Source organism: Euprymna scolopes, chromosome 16, assembly GCF_053919585.1.
Source record: "Euprymna scolopes isolate OS-2025 chromosome 16, ASM5391958v1, whole genome shotgun sequence".
Lineage (NCBI taxonomy): Eukaryota > Metazoa > Mollusca > Cephalopoda > Sepiida > Sepiolidae > Euprymna > Euprymna scolopes.
The window spans coordinates 95751733-95770942 of NC_136497.1; the positions used below are offsets into that span (position 1 = coordinate 95751733).

Here is a 19210-nt window from a genome sequence, read left to right on the forward strand (position 1 = left end):
ATAAAGAATGCTATATGCTCAGTCTGTCAAATCTAAAGTAGCCGAGCAACGACTTCGTTCCCACCAGTTTTGGCAAATAGCAAACAGGATCCTGAACATGTGTGCGCGTTCTATCCCAACCATCATCAATGGACCTGAGGTCATCTCATCAGACAAGGCCAAACTATTCGCCAAGAGCATTGCTGCTAACTCTACCCTCTGCGACGAAGGGCATCAAATCCCCGTATTTCCTCCTACAACAGACAACACATTATCCAACATACAAATATCTGTGCACGAGGTCGCCAAGCTAATCAAGAACCTTGATTCCAGTAAAGTAACTGGCCCAGATGGCATTCCAATTATAGTGTTGAAAAAGCTTCGACCAGAACTTGCCCCCATACTTACAAAACTTTTTAAGCGTTGCCTTAAGGAGAAGTGCTTTCCAACACCCTGGAAAACCTTGTCAGTATGCCCTGTATTTAAGAACTCAGGGGATAAGTCATCTCCCTCTCAGTACAGACCAATAAGCCTCTTGTGCATCATGAGTAAGTTACTGGAATCCATATTAAATAAAGTAGTCAACCACCTTAGCAGAAATAACCTTCTTAGTGACATGCAATATGGTTTCCGTTCTGCTAGATCTACAGCTGATGTGCTAACAGTTATATCTCATAGGATTAGTGAATCTCTGTACAAAGGCTTCCTTTCTAGGGCAATTGCTCTTGACATATCAAAGGCCTTCGATAAGGTTTGGCATAAGGGCCTACTTCACAAGATTTCCAGCTAAGGTATAACTGTAAATGTTTTCTCAATAATTAAATCATTTCTCTCTGATAGGTTCATAAGAGTAGTGGTTGATGGGCAGCAATCAGAAGCTCACAGTATTGATGCTGGAGTCCCCCAGGTGTCCATCCTGGGCCCAACTCTCTTCCTGATCTACATCAATTATCTCCCAAAACACATACTTAAATCATTTGTTGACATCTATGCTGATGACACGACCATCTACGGCAACACATCAAAGGCTGTAAATGACAAAGTTCTCTCTGATTCTCTCTCCTCTGACCTTGAGCGCATGGTTCAGTGGGGGAAGAGATGGCTGGTTACTTTTAATGCATCTAAAACCAAGCTCCTAACTTTACATCATCAACGCTCTGTTCCTCATCTAGCATCAATTGAAATGGATGGCTCTTGTCTTGGAGAGGCTTCATGTTTTGACAAGCTCCTAGGTGTGACCTTTACTCCTGATCTGAAATGGAACATATATATCGAGTCTGTTGCCTGGGTCGCTGGGAAAATGGTGGGATCCGTCTACTGCTCCAGAAGATATCTCACTACTGATGCAATTCTCTATCTCTATAAAAGCCAAGTACGCCCAAAGATGCTGGGCTGGAGCTTCAAAAAACAGCCTATCCTGCCTTGACAAAGTACAAAATAGACTTTGTGGCTTAGTGGGGGATGCTCTCTTCTCTTCCCTACAATCTCTCTCTCACAGAAGAGACGTTGCGAGCCTGTCTTTGTTTTATTGTTATTTCCATGGCAAGTGCTCGTCCGAGCTCCAATCTCTGGTCCCCCCTGGCCAATATTTCATGATAAACACCCATCTAGCTAAAACCACTGTCAGTAATTTCCCCCACTCTTTATCTGTGCCTAAATCAAAACGTAGATTCCATGAACATAGCTTTTTTCTGAGAAGTGTATGCCTGTGGAGATCTCTTCTGTTTGCCTGTTTCCCACCTAACTACAACTTGGACATCTCCAAGTCCAACATAAACAAATTCCTGATTAATCGCCTCCGTAAGTAAGACGCTTTATCAAATCTCCAATACCAACTATTTCTACGATATTATCCCATTGATTATTGTACATAAAATAACCCTTATCCCCGTGTGGCTTCCGAGCCTTGATAAGTGGTGATTCCCATGTAAAAAAAAATTTTTTTAATTTAAAAAAAAACTTGCATTTAGGTAAAAATGCACTTTTGTGCGTGTATATTAGTATTAATAAAAGGTGAATCTACATAGCTCATTATACCAATATATATTTTAATTTGTTCAGTTTATGTCTATCGATTACACCTCTCTCTGCATTGTATTGCCTTTTATAAAATATCTTTATATATACACTAAACAATGCTTCAAGCAAACTACATTAACCTCTTAGATTTTTTTTGAAAAATTTGTTCGATTTATATCAAATGATTTAGTAAAATAAGTTAGAGTAGGGTAAGGTTATTTAAGGCTAATTTACAAATTACTTTTTCACACCCACAACAAAAGAAGAAACACAAGGAAAATACTGCAAATGTGTAAAATGCATGGTCATCAGTTTGTATTTGATATTTAACTAACTAAACCATGTCTCTGCATAACTCAAGAAATTTCATATCCATTATTGAATTATTTGCTGCTTATGATTATCCAACATAAACGCAAACTCCACAATGTTAAAATAAATGATAAGCAACCAGCAAAGTATTGCCTTTAAACATTAGGATTCTGGAGAAACATAATTGTGTATCCAGCTATCAACTTGAATTTCATCAAGCAGCTGTTGATTGATGGCATGTACCATGTCATTTTTAAGGGGTAAAATTGCTTTGACCATTTGCAATAAAGTATGTAATAAAACAACTGATGCAATACCTGGAGTAATAACAATCTTGCCATCAATTATATTTTTAAGTAGCAAGACAAACTAACTAGCCATTAACTCACTATTGATATGAACATGCTGCAGTTAAATGGGCTGGTAAATAGCAAAGCAAAATAAAATAAATACAACAAACAAAAGTTCAGCTAGAATTCGTCACTGTCAACTTTCTCAACTTCCAGCCCGTGTTCTCCCCACCACCTTTGCCAACAGGCGTTTTATTAGAAAACTGACCCCCACCCCATTCCATTTGCATACATGTGCAGTGGAAGATGAGATCTTGTGAGATTCCACGAGACTACACCCTATAAATCCATAGCTGCCATCTTTAATTTCTCTCTCAGATCCCATCCAACGGTAAGTTGTATAACCGCACAATACACACACACACGGGCACTTTCTTCTTTGATTATTACATTCAACTCTACACCCCTCCCCCTGGTCTCCAGACCACATATATGGCCTGGTGGACGTGGTCGTTTGTTGCGGGCACTCCTACGAGGGGGGATTGGCTGGACTACTTCATCTTCATTGGAGCTCTCAGAAGAGGTGTCAGAACCATTGACATTAGCGTTAGAGCGTACAGTCATACCATCAGGCTGGACTTTTTCATCTTCATCGGAGCTCTCAGAAGGGGTGTTGGAACTATCGGCGTCAGTGTTGGGATTTGCAGTTGTACCATCATGGGGAATAGGTCTGATCCACAGGTCATCGTTGGATGATTCACCATCACTGCTACTCGCCAACTGGTTCGTATTTAGGGCAGGCTGGATATCCTTCACATGGCGTGGGGTACCATCGACTAGCACGGCTTGCTCACTGATGATGCCAGTGATTCGCCCTCTTTGAAAGCTGTTGGTGAGTTGATTATTGGGAGGCTTCACCCAGACAGTGTCCCCTAACTCATACGGCCCTCGGGTTTCCTGTCGATCAGGCAGATGAGCATCAATGTCCTTGATGCGCACTTGATAGCAATGGATTGCACTGGTGGGTGTGCTTGCAGCAGTCATGTCATCCTTTGGTGTTGCATTATATCTATAAACCGCCTCTGTGATCGTGCAATGTTTTCTTGCCGCAATCCTCTTCACGCTTCGATGGCACCGCTCTGCTATGCCGTTGCCACTCTGTACATATGCATATCTGTGTTTGAGCTGGATCCCCCACTTATCTACGAAATGTCTAAACTCCCCACTGCAGAAGACCATGTAATTATGTCATTGTGAGGATCTCTTCAGGTGGCCCCCGTTCATAAAATATAGACTCCAATTCACGGATGACACTGGAGGAATCCCGTCTTATTAACGGGCGCCAGATCGCAAACCTTGTCGGTCCACAAGTGATCAGGGTGAGGAAGTGCTAGCTGCCATAGTGGATTATGTCCATACCCAGTCGGCTCCAAGTCGCGTCTACTCCCAGCTGACCTTTCTGCCATCTGGCTGGGGCAGGGGTCGATTGACATGTTTGGCATTCCTTAACTACCACTCTCACTGCACTTTTGGACAGTGACGGAGTGGACAATGCACAAAATAACATATCCCTCTCACTCCGGGGTGCCCACTGAGGTGGTGTATCTTCCCAATTTCATCCGATACCTCAATAGAAGCAGCACATAATGGTACTGGCTCGGTTTTCTTCTTTATGGTGTCATACCATCTCTGTGGCACCCAAGTGAGCTTACCAGCAAGGTTGCAATTTGAAGTGACCAGTACCGCATCCACAGACAGGTTGTACTCTGTTACCAGCTTTTTTACGGTCTCCAACCTCCGTTTGATCAGCATCTCACTGGCTGCCTCAGTGCGTACCCTGGTCTTGCCTGTCAGTGTGTCTGATATCAAGTGGTACACATATAGCAAATCCATGTATATGTGCAATTTCCTGACTTTCCACTGGAATGCCAGATTGATACCTTTTGTCACCGCATCGAGCTCTGCCAGGTTGATTTGAGCAGCGTCATTCGCCGGTCGCAATCAGCACGCGTCCTCAATTACAGCCCCATTCTTCTCCAACAGTACACGAATTGCCAGAGAGCTCGCATCCACCCACAGGTTCAGTTTGTCTTCCTGCATGCATCAGTCTCCTTTGGCAGGGTCATCCTGCTGCACCCTTGCGATGGTCTCCTTCACCATGCAAACCAATAGATCGTCGGCTGTTTCATCATCCCAGCCTTTGGTGACTGCGCTTGCCCTCCTTTTTATGATGCCTGTTGCCACACGAGTCCATTCACACACTGGTAGGTGCCCCACAAGTTTTCCACACAGGGAGAATACTGCTCGCCTCGCGAAAACATCGGGCACTTCAGGAACTGCAGTTCCGCGCCTCCATTTCAAAGTCCGTTGCTCCTGTCGAACGTTCAGGCCCAAGACACGGACGCCATTCTCCAAACGTTCTGGGTCCTTGCATGTCAAACCAAACTCGGCCAGTTTGGACCTTACACACGATGATGACACAATGTCTTCATTCACATATATGTCATCAAGGTACGCTGATGTCCCATCTTTTATTGTTTCTTCCTGTGAAAACACAGTGTTAATGATGGTCTACATTATTTGGGATGCCATGTTCAGCCTGAAGCCTAGTCTGGTAAGGCAGTACCTCCTGCCAGCAAACACCACCGTCTTAAATGGCCACATTGTTTCACTGATTCGGACCTGCAGGTATGCTTTTCTTAGATCCAGCAGGGACACATTGGAACCCTGCTGGCACCACTCTTGTAGCTTGCTGGCACAAATGTCAGCATCTGCCGTAAACGCATCAACATGCGCGTTCAGTTCACGGTAGTCCATCACTGGCCTCACCTTTGCTTTGTTGTACTGAGTGACCCCATTAGCGGAATCAGGCCTCAGGGAGCTCCAAGTTTCTCATAGGGGTAGAGAATTAACCAGCCATCCTTGATCCAATCACAAAGTTTCTCTTCATATGCAGGCCTCATTTGGTCGGGCATGTGGTACTCTGTTACTTCATTTTGCAGTTTGGCTGGTTCCAGTTTTCCGACCACTTTCACGCAGCTGTCCAAGCCTTCTGCTGCTGGTCAAATTCGACAATAAAGTTTGGCTGATTAATCTTTAAAGCAGCGCACACTGGAACCTTCTAAAACTGTAACGCCCCCCCCCCCCCCCCGTCTGCATTATGTGAGCACCACCTAGGGCTCTGATGACATCATAGCCTAGAAGCAGGTAAAAGCTCAGCGGTTTCTCGAGTACTACCAGCGCATCAACGTTAGCTGAATTTCCAGTTCTAGTGCGAATGTTCACAGCGCCCACCCCGCAACATGTCCGCGTCGCTCCAATAAGAGTGGTTACTCTAGTAGTCTTTTTCTTCCAAGTGCGACAGAGGTCCACGCTCACTATGGTGCAAGAGCACCCCGAGTCAAGGAGTACTGAGCACAATGTCTCATTGATATAAACCTGAATGGTCGGAAGCGCCTCTTTTAATTTCTGTTTGGGGAAGATGTTGACGCTGGCACCTTGTCCCTGATCCAGTTTCCCCGAACAATCCCGAGCCATATCACCAGTCTCATTACATCGGTAGCAGCGAACAGCTGTCAGTCACTGCCGGCAGTTCCTCACAATGTGGCCCTGGCCATTGCATTTGTAACACATGACTTCACCACGCAAGTCGGGCCCCTGGGATAGTCTATCATCACTTGATGCGGGTTGTGCAGCAGCGACTACTGGTTCTCTCATAAGTATTCTTCATCACGGTCCTGGCCCAGTCTACCAGGTCATTAAGGGACAATGAAGCTATACTTGAGCTAGCCCGCAGGAGTTGCTTTGCTCCTGTTGGGAGCCCTGCTAAAAATTTGCATGCCAAGGCCCGCTCAGGCAGCCCACCAAACAACACCGTCAACTTTGTTAGCTCGGCCAAATAAACGTTGAGAGTTTTGCCGGGATGTAAGGTTCTTGCCCCAAATTGCTCCTAAGCAGTGGTGAGCTCGATAGGGAACGCCTTGTATAACGCTGTCTTGATCCTTTCATAATCCTGTTTTTCCTAAGGACTAAGCTGTTGATATACTGTGAAAGCCCCGCCGGACAGACGTAGAGGAACCACCTGTTCAATGCTCTTCACACTAGACAACAGGCAATGTAGTTCCACCTTCCACACCCAGTCAAGTACCGGGGTCGAGCCGTTGAATTCTGGTATTAATTTAAGGTCGAACTTGTCCCCCATTATGCCAAAATAGCTTGCAGTTAAATGGGCTGGTAAATAGCAAAACAAAATAAAATAAATACAACAAACAAAAGTTTGGCTAGAATTCGTCACTGTCAAATTTCTCAACTTCCAGCACGTGTTCTTCTCACCACCTCTGCCAACAGGTGTTTTATTAGAAAACTGACCCTATTCCATTTGCATACATGTGCAGTGGAAGATGAGATCTCGTGAGATTCCACAAAACTACACCTTATAAATCCATGGCTGCCATCTTTAATTTCTCTCTCTCTCAGATCCCATCCGAAGGTAAGTTGTATAACTGCACAATACACACACACACACACACACACACACGTGGGCACTTTCTTCTTTGATTATTACATTCAACTCTACACATGCATTTTTGTGATTATGTTACAGTCTTGATATGCTTCCACAAATATGATAGTTTAATGAAAGCACTGAGCTCATCAGTGTGACTTCCATGCGAAAATATGAAGTGCATATCAGAAGTAATCTGATAAAAGTGTAATGCTACCCAGCATAACATCATGTCTCTTGAGATCATGCAATATTTTATCTAAAGCTTTAATTGTTTTTTGTGCCACTGTACATTTAGCCAATACAATCAATAAATCTTCAGATTAATCCCTTTTTATTAAGTAAATTGAATCTGCATCTTTTGCTAAGTATAATATCAATTTAAAAGCTGAGTGAGGAGTTCTAGTATCATGAAGAAGAGTACCACCAAATGTATCAAAGAATATAAAATCACCTTGCTGGTTTTCTACAGTACTAACTACAACAGGAAATACATGAATCTGCTCATTATTTAGTTGTGTGATACCATTCTGAACAGTTGACATTTACTCATGAGGTTGATAACTAATTTGATTTTCCACACACAAAACCAACCTCATATGTAACTGCGAAATTGTGTATTTCAGGAGGGAAAATGTTTATACTCACTTCATAGATATGAAGATGAATATATAAAAAAAAAAAAATACCAGTGAAAATGCGATATTTTACAAACATTAAAAATGTACTCGCATACAAAAAAACTGTGGTCATTTTTTAATTTCTGATGCAATTTATTTGCTAAAATGTAATTCATTAACCTGGAATGTTTATAGAATGTACAAACATCAGTCTTTCTAAATGGCTGAAAGATGTTCTTTTAATTTGAAACATTTAAGTGATTTAATCAAAATTCCCTTCTACTGAGAAAGGATCTGAGGTTTTGGATAGCGGTTAAAGTAGATATGTAAAAGTGAATAAAAATCAAAATCACTTTCTCTTTGGAAGAATATTTGAGAGAGTCAGATAATCTGGAAAAAATATAGGAGACACTGAAAGAAAGGAATGCATAATTTCTGGAAACATGCCAATTTGTTAGACTAATTGCATTGCAAAACAGATTATAAAAGTTTTGATTATTATGATTATAGACGAGAAAAAAATTGATTATTATGATTATAGACGAGAAAAAAATTACTTTACTTTATTATATTTAATATCATGCGCTTAAACAATAGGTTTGGGATTATTTATTGCAGGAGAATATCAAATGTTGAAAGATAGAAATAGAGAAGAAAATGACTTACATTGTTATCATTTTGGGAAGGCAATGAAAAAACAAAAGCTGCTTTTCCAGTTGATAGCACCAAACTATAACCTCTTAAAAAGAGACTGTGGTTAAACTGTGTAATGTATTCATCACGTTCACTCATCCGGGTTGCTGAAAGAAAATAATGATAAATTATCCATTAAATTCTTTTTGAAAACATTTAATCGAAGAAATAAAATCAGTCTTATGCACCTAGCGATTGACAGAGGGAATATAAAAACATAACTTTAGACTAAAACAGCAAAAAGGTTATATAAATATCTACTAGCTGTCATCTAGGCTTCAGCCTCTGTCCCATTGACGAAATGCTGCATCCCTCTGCCTGTTCTACAAATACTTTAATGGTAAATGCTCTGACAAACTACAAGCACTTGTACCTCCTCGATGTGACTACCCCCGACAAACCCGACTAGCAAATAAGTCTCACCCCTTTACAGTAGAGATCCCTAGGTGTAAGAAAGCCTTTTACTCCAATAGTTTCTTCCCCAGAACTGCAAGTCTTTGGAGCTCCCTTCCGGGATTCTGCTTTCCCAACTGTACTGATATGCAGAAGTTCAAGTGCAATGTGAACAAGCATCTTGCTGCTCATCTCCCTTCATAGTGCCCCGGCAAATTATGTCCCCGATAGTAGCCCCCTACTTCAAAGTTGCACTGTGCCTTGTTTGGGGTGAAAATTGAATTTAAAAAAATATATATATATTTGTAATATTTGAGATGTACCTAATTATAGTTTGTTTGTTTGTTTGTTTTTGTTTTACGGCATATCAACCACTTTGGGGTCATTTAATGCCGAAAGGTTCGTTATGTTGTGTTAAATATTGGTTTGTTCTTCTTAAGGTTTTTTTTTTTTTTTTGGGGGGGGGGTCTTTCCTTATATTTTTGAGTATATTTTAGTTTCTTTCAGAAAATTGATAATTTTTTGGGGATCAATCTTGTTTAATATTGTTTTCAGATTTTTTTCTTGGTAATACTTTGTTCGGATTTGTTCAAGGTCAATGCAGTTTGTCAGTATATGGTGTATTGTGTAGGGTTCTTGACACGTTATACAGTTTGGTGTCTCCTCCCCTTTTAGTAGATGTGAGTGGGTGATGTGAGTGTGACCTATTCGCAGTCTGGTCATTACTACCTCTTCCTTTCTTGTTAACTTTTTGGTGTCTCTCGTTCCAATATTTGGTGTTATTTGGAATAGTTTGTTTTTGGTGCATGAGCTCCAGTTTTCTTGCCATTTTCTCTTCAAAAATGTGTTTATTTTAGTCTTTAGGTCTGTATAGGGGATTTTTCCACTTATGTGGTTTTGTTGCAGAGTTTCCTTTGCTGCCTTATCTGCTTGTTCATTCATGTATATGCCGATATGGCTTGGTATCCAGCAAAAGATAATGTTTTTTTTCATGGTTATGGCATCTATTTTGTTTAGCAATTTTGTAATAAGTGGGTTTGTCATTTTTTTTTCTTTTAGAGATATGAGTATTGAAAGTGAGTCAGTAAATATGATATATTTTTGATGGTCATCATTGGTTATTATATTCAGTGCCAAATCTATGGCTGTTGCTTCTGCGCTGAAAATAGAAGATTCGTTTGGGAGCCTTTTCTTTAGTTTTATTTTTTTGTGGATGGCTGCGCATCCTACTTTATCTCCATCTTTTGATCCGTCAGTGTAAATTTGTGTATATTCTTTGTATGTATTCTGGATGATAAGTAGTTCTTCATGGAAGGTTGATGGGTGGGTTTTCGTTTTGGGATATTTATTTAATTTTAATATTATGTGTGGTTGTTTGATCATCCAGGGTGGAGTTTTTGATTTGTTATATTTATGTATTTTTGTAATGTCCATTTGGGCTTCTGTGAGAAGGTTTTTTATCCGGAGGCTGTAGGGCTTGATATCTTCTTTCTTGTTGAAGAGATGTGTGTATTGTGGGTGAAGGGTACATTGATATGCAGGATTTGTTGGACTTGATACCAGCTTTAGGTAATATTGTAGCGCTAACTTCTGTCGTCTTAGAATCAGTGGAGGCTCGTGGGCCTCTATATAGAGGCTTTCTACTGGAGAGGTTCTAAATGCTCCCAAGGCTAATCTTAATCCTTGATGGTGGATTGTATTTAGTTCTTTTATGTAGGACTTCCTTGCTGCTCCATAGATGAAGCATCCATAGTCCATTTTAGATCTGATTAGAGTTTGGTATAATTTTAATAATGTGACTTTGTCTGCACCCCAATCGGTGTGTGCTAGGACTTTGATCAATTGCATTGTCTTTTGGCATTTTGCTTTTAAATATTTTATATGCGGTATAAAGTTCAATTTTTTATCAAATATAATACCTAAATATTTATGTTGGTCGGTAAGTGGGATGTTCTTGTTATCCAGTTTCAGGTTGGGGTCGTGGTGGAATTTTCGTAATTTGCAAAAGTGGATGCATTTAGTTTTTTCCTCTGAGAATGTAAATCCATTTTCTATGGCCCATTTGTTTATTTTATTCAGACAGAGTTGTAGTTTGCGTTCGGCTGTTTGTATATATTTAGATTGGTAGTATATAAGTAGGTCGTCCACGTATAGGGCATTTTCAATTCCTGGGTCTATGTTTTTTATGATATTGTTTATTTTAATGTTGAAGAGGGTGACAGACAGGATACTGCCTTGGGGGACCCCCATTTCTTGATCTTTTTGGACTGAATAAGTGTTGTCCATCCGTACTTGGAAGTTTCTATTTGTTAAGAAATTTCTGATAATTTCTGGCATTCTACCCCTAAGTCCTAGTTCATACAGGTCTTTTTGGATTCCGTATTTCCAAGCGGTGTCATACGCCTTTTGCATGTCAAAAAAAATTGCTATTAGATGTTCTTTTTTTGCAAATGCTTCTCTTATGCGTGTTTCCAGTTTTATTAAGTGATCGGTGGGGCTTCTATTTTTCCTGAAACCCGACTGGCTTTCTGTAATTAGATTTTTGCTTTCCAAGTACCAATTTAATCTTTCGTTAATCATTCTTTCAAAAGTTTTGCACAAACAACTAGTTAGTGCAATGGGTCGGTAGTTTGTTGGGTTTGTATGGTCTTTTTTTGGTTTGGGTATTGGGATTACTGTTGCCTGCTTCCAGTTTTTTGGAATGTTGTTAGTTATCCATATCTCATTGTAAATTTGTAATAAGTAGTCCAGTGATGGTTTTGGTAGTTTTTTGAGGAATTGATAATGGATCTCGTCGGGGCCGACTGCTGTATCGGGAGATTTGTTTATTGCCTCCTCTAGTTCTGCACTGTTGAATAATTGATTGTAGTTTTCTTCATTTTTTGATTTGAAGTTTATTTTTATTTTTTCTTCATTTTTCTTTATAGCTTGGAATTTTTTATTTTGGTTTTTTGATGATGAGTTCATTGAGAATTGTTCTGCTAATTTATTTGCGATATTTTGTTTGTCGGTAATCTTTGTGTTGTCGCATATAAGGTGTTTAATAGGGTTCTTTGTATTTTTTCCTGCTATTTTTCTGACCATCTCCCATACTTTTTTGGGTTTTGTGTTTTGATTAATTTTTGTTACATAATCTTTCCACGAGTTCCGTTTTGATTCTTTGATAGTTTTCCGTGCTTTGGCTTTGCTGTTTTTATAGGTGTCCAAATTTTCTTTCGTTGGACTGTTTTTAAATTTCCTTAGGTTTGCACGTCTGGCTCTTATAGCTTCTTTGCATTCTTTATTGTACCAGGGTTTGTTATATTTTGTAGTAGTGGAACTTTTTGGTATGTTCTCCTCGGCTATTGTGAGTAGGGTGTTGCTGAAATATGTGATGTGTTCTAAGTCAGGATTCGCTTCAGGTATTAATCTGTATTGACATGTATTTTGGAAATTTTCCCAATTTGCCTTTTGTAAATTCCAGCGGGGTGTTTTGTCTTCTGGCTTGGGATTCTCGTTTTCTATTATGATTGGGAAGTGGTCACTTCCGCATGCATCCTTATGTGTTCTCCAGCTATAATCCATGTATATAGTTGGGTCACATAGTGTTATATCGATTGCTGATAGGGTTCCCGTTGGTGGGTGCATATATGTATTCTCTTTGTTGTTGAGTAGGCATAGATCGTTTTGGTTAATTATTTTTTCTATGGTTTGGCCTCTTTTGTTGTTTTTTTTACTGCCCCACCATATATTATGACTATTGAAGTCTCCCAACAGTAGAAAAGGTTTAGGTAGTTGTTTGATTATATTGTTTAATTCAGTTTCGTTTATTGTTTCATTTGGTGGTATATAGAGTGAGCATAGGGTTATTGTTTTGTGTAGTGTTGCAGTTATTGCAACAGCTTGCATATTTGTTTTTAAGTTCACTTTGCTGTGTGGAATGTTTTCGTTTATCAGTATTGATGATCCACCGGTGGCTTTGCATGATAATTTGTTTATGTGGTTGTATATTGAGTAGTGTTTTATGTTAATTTTGTCATTTTCTTTTAAGTGTGTTTCCTGTAGGCAAATTATTGCAGGACATAAGGATTTGATAAGTATTTGCATTTCTTCGATATTAATTTTTAATCCTCTTATGTTCCACTGTAGGATTTTGTTAGTCATGGTTTATATTTTCTTTTGGTTTTGGACTGTTGGTGTTTATGTCTACGTCCATAGTTTCGATGTTAGTTTGGGTGTTTCTTTTGGAAGTGGATGGTCTGTTTCTTGTTTCTGGTGAGAGGCTTTTTTTGGGTTTTGGTCTGGGACTTTTAGATTTACTTTGTCTTGACTGTCTTTTTTGGCTATCAGTTTCAACTAGTTCAAATTTATTTTCATTTTCAATTAATACTAATTCTGTTTTTTGTTTGTCATTTTGTTTTTGGGGGGTAGTTTTTTTGTTGTTCTGTTCTATTTCCATTTTTTCTGTTGTTGTGTGTTTATTTTTAACATCTGTTTTTGTCCTTGTTTGTGACTTGGATCTTTCACGTTTTGATAATTGAGGAGGTTTCATTTCTTTAGAGATTGATTCCTCAATATTGATGGAAGTTTTTCTGATTTCCTTTGTTTCGTTTTCTTTTATACTGGGTTGTTCGTTTCTGACTTTTATTTGGCTGTTGGAGTTTATTTTCAGTTCTGATAAAAAAGATTTTAATTCTTCAAGTATGTTCTTTAGTTCTTTTGCTAGGTTTGCAATTTCTGGAGCAAGGTTTAGTTCATTGTAGTTGTACATTTTGTTTGCTTGTTGGGTTATTGTGGCATATGAGTTTTTGGTGCGATTTGTGACTTCTTTGCGGGCTTCTTGGAAGGTTATATTTTTTTGATATTTGATTGTTATTATTTCCTTCTCTTGATTATATATTTTGCACTGTTTTGAGTGAGAGTGGTGCTCTTCTTGACAGTTTGTGCATTTGGTTTTATTTGGACAGTCTTCTTCATCGTGGTCTGGGTTTTTTTCACTGCAGTTTCCACATGTGAAGAATCTTAGACATTGGTCTTTATTATGTCCAAACTTTTGGCAGTTGTAGCATTGTAAAGGTTTTGGGATGTATTGTTCTATTTTCGTTCTTTCATAACCTATATTGATGGTCTCTGGTATTTGAGGATAATTGAATGTTAATATATAAGTGTTTGTATATATTACCTCTCCTTTTTTTTTAAATGTGATTCTTTTTACATCTGTGACCCCTTGGTTTTTTAGTTCTGTTTTGATTTCTTCTGTTGTGCAGACGGAGATTTCCTGGTTTTTTATGACTCCTTTGGAGTAGTTTAGTGTTTGGTGTGGATAAGCTTTGATGTTTGTTTCATGCAATTTTTGTAGTTGAAGTAGAGTTTTGGCCTGTTTTTTATTTAGTACTTCTACCAATATGGTACCATTCCTTAATTTTTTGACATTTTTAGGTGTTATTTTGCTTGATATTACCTTTTGGATAATGAAGGGTGACATTTTAGTTAACGGTATATTAGACGTTGCTTCTAGCACGATGAATCTTGGAAAGTTTGTATCTTCATTGTCGCTGTCAGAGTCAATTTCTGTGTGTGGTCTCTTGGATTTTTTGGTATTCATAATAATTTTTGAAAAATTCATCAGCCATGCTCCCCACCCTCCTCGGAGCCCCTTATGGGGAAGAACTATGAGGGGGTAAATCCCATTCGCCTCGGTTCTCCAGGGCTACATAGCTGGTATACTCAAACATGGGGAGGTTTCCAAGCATTCACAATATATGGTTATGCCCACCCAAGTATGGGATTTCCCTGTATTTTTATTATTCCTGATGGTTACCTTTTTCCCAGCTTGATTGGCCCTTCAGCCATCGCTTATTAATTCAGTTTATTGTTTATGTTGAGTGTTAGTGTGTTTTTGTTTGGATTGTCTGAATTAGTGCTTGTCATGACCAACCGATTGATTGGATCGGGCCTATCCAACCTCCCGTCTAGCCTAGTAAGGGCCAAAGTGGTGTGTTGTAGTATCATGTTATTATTTCCTAGGCATGTTCCACTCAACCACCAGGATCCCGTTCTTAATGCATTACGGGTTGCCACCAACGGTCAACTGGTGGTCCCATTGAAGGATTTTTACCCTCTGCAGGGGGGCAGTTGGTATGTTCTATCGCCCTACCAACTAGGCAAAAAAAAAAAAAAAAAAAAAAAAAAAAAAAAAAAAAAAAAAAAAAAAAAAAGGTGAGGAGGTGAAGGAAAAAGAAAACGAGGGAGGGGAGGGGGAGGAGAATGTTGTTTTTGTTTTTGTTTTCGCAGAACATGACTAAGTTTTGCAAAAGGGAATAAAAAAACAAAGACATCTATGTAGGTGCGTTTCATCTCAGGAAGTCAGTAGACAGCCTGATCTGGTAGCACCAGACCTAATTATAGAAAAAATATTAATTGATATATATATATATATATATAATAGGACAACAAGAGTATGAAATAAAGACACAAACTATATATTGGTAGATATAGAATGGATCATTTATTGAATAATGGAATACAGGCAAAATTTGGGGGATAGAAGGGACTCTTTATGCCAGGGCATTTCGAAGCCTATTGCTTCTCATCAGAAGAGTAGAGAAGGTGCTAGGTAGCATGGGGAAGATGCGGCATCTAGCATAAAGTTCATTAGGGATGAAAAAGATCAAGAGGAATTATAGGATGTTGGGGGAAGCTTTATTGAATTCTAAATAAATAAGGAGAAGCTTATTATACATAGTATGATATATAAGATTGTATATGGTCTTTAACATAGTATTGAGATTAAGGAGTATATGTATTATGGTTAAATAGGGGGTGTATTGTTGCTGCATGGTAATTTATTTTAACGGTTTGTGGGGTGTCTAATTTCTATGGAGTGGGTAATTTTGATTTATTGGGGGGGAGGTGCAAGGTTGTAAAACTGAAAGGTAATATGCAGCAATATATTTATAAGTTTCTACTGTTATGATGTATAGAGTATGATCATAAGGGGGCAGTCGGAGATTAGGGTGGCAATGGCTATGAGTGCGTATAACTTGATGTAAAAGGTTAAGTATACATATTGATGTTAAAGTGGGGGAATGAGGAAACCATAGCTACTTATGAGAGTGGTAAAAATACCAAATAATAGTAGGTTTTGTATTTTGGTATTTTTACTACTATTATTTGGTATTTTTACCACTCTCATAAGTAGCTATGGTTTCCTCACTCCCCAAATAAGTCCAGCAGTTCATGGATGTTATTTTGCTGCCAATGTGCGTGTTGTGTTCTCGTAGAGAACTTTATTACCATCTTCTCAAAAAGACGTTCTACCCCCCACCATAATAGTAACGTTATTTACAATTTGGAATGTGGTTGCGGTGCCAACTACTTGGGTCGAACAACATTAAGATTAGATGGAAGAATCTAACAACATGTACCCAGTAAAATTAGGAATGGAACCTACCGGGCAACTGACGTTGTTACTAACACATACGGGTCCTCAATTACTGATCATTTACTTAAAAACCCGTCTTGTGCAACAAACTTTAGCATGGACTCTTTTTCTATTCTTAGTCGTGCTCGTTCATTATATCACCTTAAGATCTTGGAGACTATTCACGTTCGACTTAGAAAGCCTTCTCTTTGCAAGCAAAGGGAATGCCTCCTGGGTTTGAACGTGATTAATCTCTAGGTATTCGACCATAACGCTGTTTTATTTTAATCGTTTTCCCACTTTTTTTTTCTCCCCGTAAATTAAATAAAACGCAATTTTAATCGCTTTTTCATTCTTTGTTTTTAAAAATTCCCTCGATACAGCTTTGAGAAGAGAAACGAGGGTCGAAACTGGTCAGCTGGCTCCCCATTTCTCTTTCTTTCCTCTCCTGTTCCCCCTTTTCCCCCCTTTTTGGAGAGAAGATTAAAGGAATATATATATATATATATATATATATATATATATTTATATATATACAAATTTACTTTTAATCATGAATCATAAAAGTCTTCCCTTCCTAATTGCAATATTTAAGTTTTGTATCCCTAAAAACATTATGAAATATATATATATATATATATATATATATATATATATATATATATATATTTACAAGCAATTGTTTCTGGCGCATTTGGTTAATATACACATTTACGGTATTCAAAATTTGCCAAATATTCACAGAAAAGTTTTCATTAGTGTATTTTCTTTTGCAAATTAATATGAATACTATAACAAAATGGAAAAATATATTAGACATAATGTATTATGAACTCTTAAATACCAAAAAATAAAAGAAACATTTGCCTTTGATTGGGGCAACAAAAACAGTGAAATACAGAAATTAAATATTAACTGAATATTGGATGCATTTTGTTTTGTTTTTTTTTTTCAACTTAAAAACTTTGTGAAAATTTGGTAAATTTTGTATACGATAAACATGCATATTTACGAAATGGACAGAAACAAGTTTTTGTAAATAAAACGTTTTTGAATAAACTAGGATTATTACATTAATATAAGTATAATATTATTGCATTCATATTGAATCAACAATACTTTTGATATATTTAAATATCAAAATGTTTGCACATTTGGCGTTTATAAAAAAAAATCGACAGTAAAAGAGGGTGCATAAAGCTTAATTATACACCTTAGAAAATGAATTATTATTAATTATACACCTTAGAAAATGAATTATTATTAATTATACACCTTAGAAAATGAATTATTATTAATTATACACCTTAGAAAATGAATTATTATTAATTATACACCTTAGAAAATGAATTATTATTAATTATACACCTTAGAAAATGAATTATTATTACTGTGGATATTTCATGCATTTATAAATGACATCTGATATTAACAATTTTATAAATATAATTTTGGATAGTATAAGGTAAAACTTTTCTTATGTAACAAAAATTAAGGGGAGACAGAATCTTTTGTCCTACTCAGCATTGCCCGGGAGCAAATTACAATATTATCTCTAAATCTCTTTGGACTCTTTTCATTATTAACATCATTTCTCTTCATATTAATTGTGAACACAAGCAGAGTGGAGAGGTGGGAACAAATTAAAAAATATCATTGTATCTATTTCTACTTGTGTTTCCCAGGAACACTACATCTAATATTACAGTATTAAATTTAAAATTGATAGCTCTAGTAAATGAATTACATTATTTTTTTTTTCAACAAATTAAAAATGAGAGAGAGGAATAGGCTGGGTGGATGAAAAGGGGAAGGTTATGGAGAGAGTGGTAATAGTGGAGGGGGAGGGGAATATAAAGATAGTGAAGATAGAAATATGTAGTAGTTTTAATATAAAAATCTTACCTACATTATTTAATTTCTCCTGTTTTGTTTTTTTTTATTGCACCGGGCAATGCCAGATAGCCTTGCTAGTGCATTTATAAATGGCAATTGCTATTAATTAACAATTTTATAACTGTAGTTTTAGCTAGTATAGAGTAAAAGCTTTCTAATGTAACAAAAACTTTTGGATTCCAAAGTTGGGTTCAATGTTTGCAGTAAATTCCAGATAACAAAAAGTATTCACAGTAATTAAATAAAAGGACTTAACATTAAAAGTAGTAATGCCAACTGACCATTAAAAATGCTTCGAATATTTCAAAATTTTGAGGTAGTTCTATTAAAATAGTCATATTTTAAAAACCAAAACACTAAGTCCTTAAAATATCATCACTTTGTTCAGAAATGAATATCCTTTTCACATGCTTTAATAAATATTAATCTACATGATATATTTGAAGAATTTTCGAAAAAGCAATGATAAAAATGTTAACGCTATGAAACAGCCATTTTCCATCAGATATTTTTTTTACCCCCATGGTGCTTAGAAGCTTGGTACCAATCTCCTATAATTTATTTATGAAATTTGGAGAACAATCAGAAAAAATATAAATCTCATCTACATCAGGATATGAAATAAATGGGTCCATCCATTTTTTTTTGTCTTAAAAAAAAAAAAAAAAAAAAAAAATTTAACACGACGTGATTCAAACATTTTTTCTAAATATATTTTGTACCACAAGCACTAAGTAAATGAATGGTTTTATCATTTTTATGTGTTCAAATGATAATTCTATATTGATTTCTCTTTTAGTACCATCCGTTTTTAAATAGGCTCTCCTCAAGAATTCAACACACTTTTCAGCAAAAGAAAACAATTTGACTAGTAAATTATAAGCTAACCAGCAGCAGCTATCGTCACTCTAAACTATTAGTTTGAAATTAATAAGTTTTGTAAATTAAGTTTATTTGGAGAAAAAAAAATTTTATTTAAAATGAATATAGCTTGTGGTTCTTTTATAAAATTTCCTTGAAGAAATATTGGTTTTCAAATATATTTAACTTTCAAACTTTAATTGTAGTAATAACTGCCTTTATAGCTGCCAATTAAAAATAC

The 19210-nt window shown here is 37.2% G+C and overlaps 1 protein-coding gene across 5 annotated transcripts in view; it reads right to left on the reverse strand.

The window, feature by feature from the left end:
* LOC145296022 (guanine nucleotide exchange factor subunit RIC1-like) overlaps window positions 1-19210 on the reverse strand; it is a 317949-nt gene that overhangs the window by 177816 nt on the left and 120923 nt on the right. For all 5 annotated transcript variants that reach the window (XM_080142059.1, XM_080142062.1, XM_080142061.1 and 2 more), the window contains exon 6: window positions 8391-8524. In XM_080142059.1, the coding sequence (XP_079998185.1) occupies window positions 8391-8524 (134 nt within the window). The remainder of the gene's footprint in view (window positions 1-8390; window positions 8525-19210) is intronic.